The 10,516-nt window shown below is 36.6% G+C and overlaps 1 protein-coding gene across 1 annotated transcript; it reads left to right on the top strand.

Moving 5' to 3' along the window:
- Positions 1 to 281: 281 nt before the first annotated feature.
- atg3 (autophagy related 3) lies at positions 282 to 9,315 on the top strand. Its single transcript, XM_042513240.2, has 12 exons — positions 282 to 489; positions 1,148 to 1,189; positions 1,911 to 1,960; positions 3,813 to 3,883; positions 4,320 to 4,427; positions 4,878 to 4,930; positions 5,362 to 5,446; positions 5,828 to 5,862; positions 5,961 to 6,113; positions 6,285 to 6,412; positions 6,863 to 6,931; positions 7,401 to 9,315. The coding sequence occupies exons 1-12, from the start codon at positions 418 to 420 to the stop codon at positions 7,480 to 7,482; spliced, it is 948 nt and encodes a 315-aa protein (XP_042369174.1). The 5' UTR covers positions 282 to 417; the 3' UTR covers positions 7,483 to 9,315.
- The last annotated feature ends 1,201 nt before the right edge of the window (positions 9,316 to 10,516 follow it).

The following is a 10,516-nucleotide window of genomic DNA, read 5'->3' as shown; positions in this document are numbered from 1 at the left end:
CTATTCAGATTCAGTTTTCAGCTATACAATATAACACAAGACGATTATTAAGATAAAAGTACAAATTATATGATGAATTTAAAATTATTTTTCTTAAACTCAATTTCAAATTATGTGATTCGAATACATTTTATTAAAATGAATTTCCAACTAAAGCAATTAAAATTTAATTTTTCCTTATTCAATTTCAAAATATGTTTTAAAAAAACAAACAAAACAAATCCTCAACTACAGAAGAAGAAGACTGTTGTCACTTCCACCACTTCTCGCGAGAGTCGGATACCGGAAGTGTCCAAACGTATCATGTGACTTGCTCTTGCTGACACTCTGCTTGAGTAGCTATGTCAAAATAATCACATTTTCACAGGACGGTTTCTTAAATAACCTCCCGTTTTTATCTCGAAGGAACTGTACAAGATGCAGAACGTGATAAACACGGTGAAAGGGACGGCTCTCGGTGTGGCTGAGTTTCTGACTCCAGTGCTGAAGGTAAACTTAACGTTACAGGAGCTAGCTTGTAAATAAGTGGTGGCTGCTACACTGTGAGATACCAAACACACCTTAACGCTGCTATCCAGTCGCTAACAGTAACATGCGACTTTATCATCTTTTTAGTATTATCTAAGGCACTGATTACATACAAGCTAATAGCTCTAATAGAATATTTAACGACGTGTAACACTGTTGTTGTCTGTCTCTCTCTCTGTATATATATTTGTTGAATTTTTCTATTATTTCTGCTATTTCATATATTCTATTTTTACATTATCATGGTGAATATAAGTATTTTTCCGAATAGTTTTATTCTGTATCATACAGTGCAATTTCCTACTGTGCAATATCTTAACACTTAATGTGCAACAGTACTTATACAGTAAATATACCACACATCATGTGTGTAGTTCAGGTATCCTGTGCAACTGTCAATTATGAGCAAACAGTATCTGTATAAGTAAAAGGTGTATATGTGCTTTATATTATGTTAATTTTATTTTTTTTAATCTAAATTGTATCCTGTGATATTTTATCCTTTTTTGCTCTTAAATTAGTTTTTTTTTGCATTTTACTGTGTTTGCACAGTTGTTGTTAAAGTGTAGCACTTGTGTTGACAGCTGCAGGTTAATGCCACATCTGTCTTTACTCGCAGGAATCAAAATTCAAAGAGACTGGAGTCATTACACCAGAAGAGGTGAGAACATAACATTCTTGTTAAGGCCCATCGTCTAAGTAGAATTATGTCATATATTGCATTTAAAAAAAGGTATAAAATTTAAGGAGTGTTTGTTATTTATTGTACTTGATAAGGGGAGACACATTACATTTATGTGAGATACCCTCAGAGCCAAAGGCATGTGTACTTAAAAAAAAAAAAAGAAATATCTAGAATCACAAGATTTATTATAGTCAGAATCTGTGAAATTTGGTTATTTATGCTGGAGGGACAATCATGTATTTTCTCTGAGACACACAGGACAGTGTCATGACATTCGTCTATCTATCTATGCACAGTGGTGTAGTGTAGCAAAGTAATAATACTCATACTTAAGTGTGAAGTGTTTTTTTTAAAATTCTTATTTCTTACAACTTTCACTTTGACTCCACGACATTTCCCCGAAGAAGTTTAGAGAAGGAACTCAAAGAGGGAAGAGTGGACCGACAGACTAATGAAGAAATGCGAGGGAAAGAAAAACTGGATTTTCTTCTTTAAATCCTTTAAGTTGTAAAAAAAAGACTTAAAGACTTTTACTTAAGTAATATTATGATAAGTCTTTTTCTGAAAAAAAAAATCTGTACTTTTACTCTTGTATAGCTTTTAGGTACTTTATTCTCTATATATGTATAAATATATATGTCACATCCCAGCCACCAAATGAAGTACAGTCCCTTAACCCTTTGTTTTTCTGTTGTAGTTTGTTGCAGCAGGAGATCACCTGGTTCATCATTGCCCCACGTGGAAATGGTGAGTTTTACAGATGTATGAATCCCTTACACTGAGATCCCCTTAAATATGTGTAAAATATGATTATGAGTTCTTGGAGGCATGATTGATGTTTCAGATTTCATGCTACTGTGTACCTCTTCTCCACTACATTTCAGAGGAAATATTGTTCTTTTTACATCTCTACATTTATCTGACACCTGTAGTTACTTTACAAATTAATATAAAAATCCTAAGAAGAGCTTATTAAACATGACGTTTTTTTTTAAATTAAATTACTCAACAGTTTCTACATGTACAACTGCAAGGATTAGATGATTAATTGATTCAGAGAGAGACAACTGCCAACTATTTTAATAATTTTGAGTATGGAGTGTATTTTTTATGATTTAGTTGTTGTTGGATGTTTTCTTTTCTTCTTTTTTTTCTAATAATTTTGAGAAGAAGACCTAAATGCTAATCAAAATAATAGGCTTAGTTTTCTGTGAATCAACTGATTAATCAACTGATTTTTGCAGCCGTACTTGTATAAACTGTTTGGTATTTTATAAGACCTTCTTATGTTTTTTATACAAAAATCTTAAATTTTGTAAAGTACCAAAAGCATTCAGAAAAAATGAAAAAAAAAAAGTATTTTATAACTCTACATTTTTGTAGATTTAGTAAAAATAGTCAGAATTGATATAGCTAAGAGCAACTTAAGTGAAGAAGGAGTGTGGAGGTCAGCAGTCAGGGATGACAGCCACGCGTGGATGTGTGTCAGTGAGCATAATCAAGCTAAGGAAGTCTCTGTGAGGGTCTACGGACAGAGGGATGTTGTATGCTGTGAAGCCCTCTGAAGCAAACTGTGATTTGTGATGATGGGCTTCATACATAAAATTAAAAACTGAAAATGACCAGCTGCCTGATGAGGTCGGCCGTGTCGGCCTCCACGACAGCGTGAGGAGCTTCACTAATCTTAATTTGAAGAGTAACTCAAGCTGACAGATAAATGTAGTGAAGTAAAAACTCGAATACTTCCCTCTGAAATCGAGAGGGGTAAAGTTTTAAAGCAGCCTGAAAATAAAATACTCAAGTAAAGTACAAGTACCCTTAAATTCATAATTAAGTACAGCACTTGAGTAAAGGTACTTAGTTACATTCCACTACTACTAATTGATTTACAAATTGTATTTTGTGGGTAAAGTATTCCTTTAATACTGTGCTCAGTAATATCTGACCTCTGGTTGGTCCTGAGCGTACTTATACTGCTCACTTCTCTGTTGGTCTTGTTGAATTTCACAGTGTAATGCAATATTCCTCTTGAAAAAACCCAAGTTGCATCACACCCTTTAATTACTGCCATGGCACATTATCAAAAACAGAGTAACAAATGAATTAAATACTTCAAAAAAATAAAATTGATGTGAATTCACTTGTGTTTTTTTTGTTAAGAGTTTAATCAAATGTGTAATTTAATTGATCAGTTGATATATACGCAATATTTTACTGTGAGCTTTAATTGTACATATCTTTATTATTATACATATATTTATTTTACTCTATTTTATTCTATGTTAAGTGCCTTTGTATACATATATTTGCATTATTTTGACCTTTTTAACAAATATTTCATTCAGCTGCTGCTCTCTCATTTGCTGCTGTATCAAAACCATTTCCCTCAAGGAATTAATGAAGTATTTCTATTCTATTCTAATTGAGGAATAAATACATTCAGTATTATTTGAAATAGGCAGTTTGTATGTGTCTTTTCAAATCCTGATTAATCTATTAATTGATTGCTAATTTTACAAACAATTAATTATTGAAAGTGCTTACGATTTGCAACCCTGTAAGGACACCTGTCCATGTCTGTGGTTTTGTCTCCATTCAGGGCCTCTGGGGAAGAAGTCAAGGTGAAGCCATATTTGCCGCAGGATAAGCAGTTCCTCCTGACACGCAATGGTAAGAAGTGTGTGGAGCCATTGTTGTCGCAGAACTGTTTGCAAATTGTGTGTGGAGTTGTGTAACTGCATCTCAGGCCGTGTGTTTGTAATGAGATTTGTGATTGTGTCAAAGAATTTCTTAATGTGTACTGAGATTTGTTAATGTGTACAGGCATCTGCAAATATGTTTTCAGAGTTTGTTTGTGCGTAATCAGATTAATAAAGGTAAATGTTTAAAAAAAAAACTCTAAATCTGTATTTAAGCAATATTTCACTTGAGGGTGTGCGTTAACATCAGCTGTGGCACAACAGTGATGTGGGTCAGGATCGAGGTGTTTGTTGGCTAAATTCGACCAGTGACATTGAGAGCTGGACTTTTTTTCATTTCCTGTGCTTTGTGTTTAAACCTCTCTGTGTGTTGTCTCGTGTCTCGTGTCTCATGTCTCGTGTCCCAGTTCCCTGTTACAAGCGCTGTAAACAGATGGAGTATTCAGACGAGCTGGAGGCCATCATAGAGGAAGATGACGGAGACGGGGGCTGGGTGGACACTTACCACAACTCAAGTAGGACACCGTCTGTCATTAACATCCGTGTCCGTGCATCCAGAGCATGGTTTCATCTGATTTATTTATGTCAGAAACTCTGTGTGTTGGACTTATATGCAGGAGGGGTGACAGCAAATTGAATATATTAACATTTCTATTTCCTCTCAAAAAAATACAGTATGAAAAGTCAAACCCAAATCACATCAGAGACCCACAGAGGACCACTTATCCACAAATACACTGAGTTATCAAACTCTGATTCATGGGATATTATAGATACACTAACTAATTTAATATGTGCTTGTCATTAATGTTAAACACTGTGCTTAAAGCAGGTCTCACTTCTAATTAATTACCATTTAGCTTTGACAGATCCTGAAACAAACTGCTTATCAGTTCCAGTTGTTATGAAATCCTGGTTCAGATTAAAATAAAGGAAGATTTTCTGACTCTGCTGTGTTTCGTCAGGTGTGTTAGGAGTCACAGACGCCGTACGAGAAATTTCACTGGACAATAACAAGGTATGTCTCATGTATTCTGATGGCTTTTGTTGGCAATTCTTGTCTTTTTTTAACAAATAGAAAAAGGACAGCAAAAATTTCATTCCAAAATATATTCTGCAAAATATTTTTTGCATTAGTGGTATTTAGATATTGCTGTTAGAGTCAGAACTGGAACCTGACAACCTTACATGTTACAGTGCTGAAGTGCAGTGGTGTCTTTACTCACACACACACACACACACACACACACACACACACACACAGAGAAAAGTTTGACTAAGTTGGCATGCACATTGATTCAACTGACAAAAAAACAGATAAAGCTGATAGAAAGACAAAAGGTACATTTGTGAAGTCTTGGGGGGTAAACGCGGTCACCGCAGATCGTTAAAAAGTCTTAAAAGGCATTGAAATCATTCATCTAAAAATAAGGCTTTGACTTCCTCTAGGACAAGAATATGAACGCCACATCTGCAGCATGTTGTGACGATGATGACGATGATGATGAAGACGGAGAAGCAGCAGATATGGAAGGTACTCATATCCCTCCAGTAATGAAGGAGGCTTTTTATTGTTATTAGAATTATGTTTTTGGGCTGTCCATCTGTCCGTCCCATTCTCGTAAACCTGATGTCTCAAGGTCAAATTTTGCACAAATGTGTACTTGGACTCATCAAGAAAAAAACCCACAAACGTCCACTTGGACTCGTCGATGGAAGTGATCAGAATTTAATGGTCAAAGGTTACGGTGACTTTGTGTCTATGTCATTCTCTTCAACATTTAATCAAGAATTAAGCTACTTATGACAAAGTTTCACACGAATGTTTCACAAATAGTATAAAATGATGATAATTCTAGTTTCTTTCAGACAGCCTGTACTTTAACTCACGTTGTCCTTCGTGCTGTCTTTGCAGAGTACGAGGAAAGCGGCCTGTTGGAAACAGATGAGGTAAACGTCTCAAAGGGTCGCAGCACGTCATTTATTTTCAACCTAATACCAATTATCATCAATCCAAGCACCACTTGACACTTCTCTGCTCTGTCTAGGCGACCTTGGACACCAGTAAAATGGTTGAAACCAAAGCCAAAGCAGAGCCGGGGAGTGAGGACGCCATCCTTCAGACTAGAACATACGACCTGTACATCACATATGATAAATACTACCAGACCCCTCGACTCTGGCTGTTTGGATATGATGAAGTATGTACCTGGGCGAAAGTCTTGGATTTTCACAACCATTTTCTTGGCCTTGAAAAGTCATGGAACTAGTAAAATTAATTGAAAGTTTTTGAGAAATCATGAAAATGTGTTGTGCTGAGAAAGACTCCAAACCAAACTCACACATACTCATCAGTCTGCTGTGTCTCGCAGGATCGGCAACCGCTGACTGTAGAGCAGATGTACGAGGACATCAGCCAGGACCACGTGAAGAAGACGGTCACCATCGAGAACCACCCTCACCTTCCTCCGCCTGCCATGTGCTCTGTCCACCCTTGCCGGTGAGAAAGACAAAACATCACCTTTCTGCATAAAGCTTAAAGCTTTAGACTTTTTTCTTCTAAAACATGGCAAATTTTATAGCAAACATAGACTTTTTTAAAATTTATTTATTTATTTATTTTTATTAAAGGCATGCTTTCTTTAAAAATTGCCCAAATGACACCATTTAACACAGCCAGAAACTGTAAAAACAGAAATTATTGTTGGATTTTCACATTTTTGACGGTCCTTGAACACACTGAAATTATGTTTCAGAAGAGTTTGAATCTTCTATGTTTGAACAAAGCTGGGCAAGTGGGGTGACGAAAAAACAAAAGCAATTTGGGGTCCTTCACAAGTCATGGAAAAGTTTGGAAATTTGGTCAATTTAAATGTGTGGGAACCCTGTAAAAATGTTGTTTTCTCACAGATACTTTGATACTTTGGCTGCTCCAACTTTTTTCTTTCAGACATGCTGAAGTGATGAAAAAGATCATTGAGACTGTGGCAGAAGGCGGAGGAGAGCTTGGAGTGCATATGTATCCTTTTAATGGTGATAATCGGTTTAACGTCTGCTTCTTTCAAATAAGCAACAATTCTGGTTGACTGTTACTAAGATGCTATGGACACATGGGAGGATATTTAAGGTTTTGTGGCCTTTTTTCAGCACTTATTAAAGGACCATTGAGCCACTGCTTTTATCTCAGGAGACTCAATATCTCATGAAATATGTATTTTAGGGCATTCTTGTTTGGAGGTGCAGAGTACGGGAAGAGAGAATGGAAACTTATGCAGTTACGCAAAACAGAGTGAGAGAGAAATGCAAATTAAAAGATGCATCGCAAAGTTACTTTTGCAAAGTTGACAAGACGGCAGCATCAGCATGCCTCTTATGGTGCGTGCCCATTACACACGACTGCACGCGACCAGAGCACCAACATTATGTCACATGTTATGTTATAGCTTCCCTTCATGTTCTTGTGTGTTCTCCTTAACTGAGACTTACAGGTATCTTTTGATTTTCCTCAAGTTTGTCCAGGCGGTCATTCCCACAATAGAATACGACTACACAAGACACTTCACCATGTAGCTTCATGAATCTGCCTCTGCTAATGCGACATCTGTCCATGGGAAAGATCCGCTCTCCTGCCTCTGTGTTGAGATTACATCTGAGGTGCGTCCAGCACAGATAGAAATGTGTTCCAACTTTTGCTGGCCTCGCTATAGCATGAAAAGGACACCTTTCATCAAAGTCATAGCTGTCTTATTTCTTATGTTGTATCATTTTATTTTACTCATGAAAAACTAGAAATGTGAAAACAACAAACTGGCTAGTATTATCGGCCAACTTCCAAGTCTTTGTTCTAAGTAAGGCTAACCATCCTGAACACAAATCTGTACTGGACACACAGAAACAGATATCCATCTTTTCATCTGACTCCAGGTACAGACGAGGCTTCAGACTGTACCTCCGATGTTTCTCTACAGGTTTTAATGTTGTGACCACAATGTGGTGAGCTCTCACAAAGTTCCCGTTAAGGAGATTGTGATGCTGTTACTAAAACTCACCCCATTCCACACTGCTCCGCTGCTTGAAACGTCTATTTTCAGATAATAAGTCGCTCCCCGGACGCGCAAATTGTCAGCTTCTTGAGTTATTAAAGATCCGACAGCTTACAGCAGAAAAGCAGGTGGCTGATGATGCTGGAGAACAGTAAGATTGAACAAAAACATTACGTTTGTGGGCCATAAAACCTGCTAGTTTCCCAGCAGAACATTTCATTTTAACAGAACAATCCACGCTATTCACTTCACTAGCCAGTGGTTTTAAAGGTGTAGTTCAGATTTCTTCAAAGTGGGGTTTTATGAGGTACTTGTCCATAGTTGATGTATTACATACAGTACGTGGTGGACTGATAGAGGTAATGTTAGACCAGCGGCTCCTGTGTTCAGTGATGTCAAATCAGTGTTTTTCTCAATGGAGTCTGGCTTTGAAGAAAGCCATAAAATGTCCTTAATAACACTTTGAAAATACTGTGTGATGGAGAGGTAAAGCGATGTAAATACTCTCAACATGCCATACATTTAAAGTAATATTAATAGTTTTAGGTGGGACTGTTTTAAGGTGGCTAATATACATTTTATTGTGGACCCAAATCACAGCAGTACATTACTTAGTTTTCATGTAAGCACTCCGACCTTGTTTCTTCAAACTGGGAGCTTACTCATGGCCATTTACAGTGTGTAAAACACTGTCTGTGTTTAAGTACCTCATACAACCCCACTTCCAAAAAATCTGAACTATCCCCTTAATTTTTCAGCTCATTGGTGTAGACCTACAACTAGCTTCCAATTAATATCAGAAAGTATTTAATATCTGGATTTAGACCTGGACAGCTATTTAATGTCTCTGTACCTGACAGCAGCATTGATAGAAACCTCTTGACTATAAACACTATAGCTTCCACTCTGCCGAAGACATGACTCAGTCCCATTATGCCAGTTTGTCTTAATACTTCATTTCTGAATGTGTTAATGGCCAGGCCTTTTCATTATCCCATGATTCTCCCTGTTGATCCGTCTGTTTATCTTTTCCTTCAACTTTGGACAACTTTCCCTCCTCTGCAGCTTGTGTCAAAAACCTTGAAGCTTTTTTATTTCAGTCTGTGTTGCTTCTACAAACGTGATGTGTCACTATCTATTGTGTCTAAGAGCTGTGTGAAAGTTGGCTCTATCTATTGTGCAGCATTTTTCACAAAGCAAAATTCACAAGCCTCTCTGTGTATTGAAAAGAAAAATTTGATGAATTTCTGCTCTCTTTTATTTTTTGCTGATTTTGTGAATTATGAACTATACTGGTCTCATTGCAGTAACATGTGTCTGACAGTACTTACAGGAATAAATAAAACACCGGCTTCAGTAATCCACGCTTGACTTTCCTTTTTTATTTGGATAAAATATTCACTCTGTAGGCCTACTACCTGTCGGTCCGGTCTTCAGATGTGACTCGGTCAGTGGTAACACTTGAACATTTTAAGTTAATGTACATAAATCAATCAATCATAAATCAATCAGTTTCCCAAATGCCATTTTGCCACACCTATATCAGAAACCACCAAAAAATGAAAATTTTCCCAGGCCAGATGTGTGTACCAAGTTTCATAGTTTTTGAGCATGTTGCAACCTCCAAAAATGCCATTCATTTGGCAGGAAAAATTATAATTCTTTGCATTCCAAGAGGGTCCTTGCAACATTTGGTGCTCGGCGCTTTCATTATAATAATATAATAAAAAATATTATTTGCTTGACTTTGCATATTCTATTTTATTTATTCATTTATTTGCTCATTTTCAAGCAATCTACATATTTTCTTCTGTTGTTGCTCATTGCCTTGACCAGTCAACTTTTTGGTCTTTTGACAAATCCTTTACCACTGAGCCAACTAATCAGACACAGTTTATATGTTGTTTTTTCCCCCCTTTTCTTTTTTGTAATATCTGACTTCTTCTTTTGTGGTGTTAGATGTAAGAAATTTAAAGAGGGTTAATGTGAATGTTGTAAGAGTGGCACCTGCATGTAATGCAAACATTTAGACATGTCTACACACTTAGAGGGAAAAGTAAATGAATTAAACCATAAATAAAGAAATCTAAATAAAGTGCACCACACAAGACTTGAACCTGACACTCTCAGATCCATGAAACCAGAAGTTAACCCACTGGGCTATTTTGACCACAGCAGAAGTGGTTTGAGTTAGATTTTGATGTGTTGGCTGTGGGTATAAGACCTGAAAATGATAAATCATTCATAAGGTCTGAACGCCAAACCTTCAGGCTTAAAAAGCTTCACTTTGCTCTTTGTACTGTTTAGCCATGTTTGAGCAGTGATTTGGACACACATCACTGCATTCATCTATAGCTGACTAAATAGAAACATCCATAAACAACTACATTTAAATGTAAGGGTTAATAATTGAATTTCTGAGCCCTGATTTGTTGGTCAAACACTTGCCACACTGATCTAACCAGCTTGACAAATTGTAAAACTGTTTATCCAGATATTAGTCTTCTTGATTTTGGGTGTGAGCCTCCCAAATAATATTACCTTCATTAGGGTTGATCTCA

Source organism: Plectropomus leopardus, chromosome 24 (assembly GCF_026936395.1).
Source record: "Plectropomus leopardus strain MGB_pleo_1.0 chromosome 24, ASM2693639v1, whole genome shotgun sequence".
Taxonomy (NCBI): Eukaryota; Metazoa; Chordata; class Actinopteri; order Perciformes; family Serranidae; genus Plectropomus; species Plectropomus leopardus.
This window is presented reverse-complemented; position numbering and strand designations above follow the sequence as displayed.

Coding starts and splice junctions, on each gene's coding strand:
- atg3 (XM_042513240.2), top strand. CDS start 418: ATGCAGAACGTGATAAACACGGTGAAAGGGACGGCTCTCGGTGTGGCT. Junction 4,931..5,361: donor TTTCACTGGACAATAACAAG/GTATGTCTCATG, acceptor GACTTCCTCTAG/GACAAGAATATGAACGCCAC. Junction 5,447..5,827: donor AGAAGCAGCAGATATGGAAG/GTACTCATATCC, acceptor CTGTCTTTGCAG/AGTACGAGGAAAGCGGCCTG.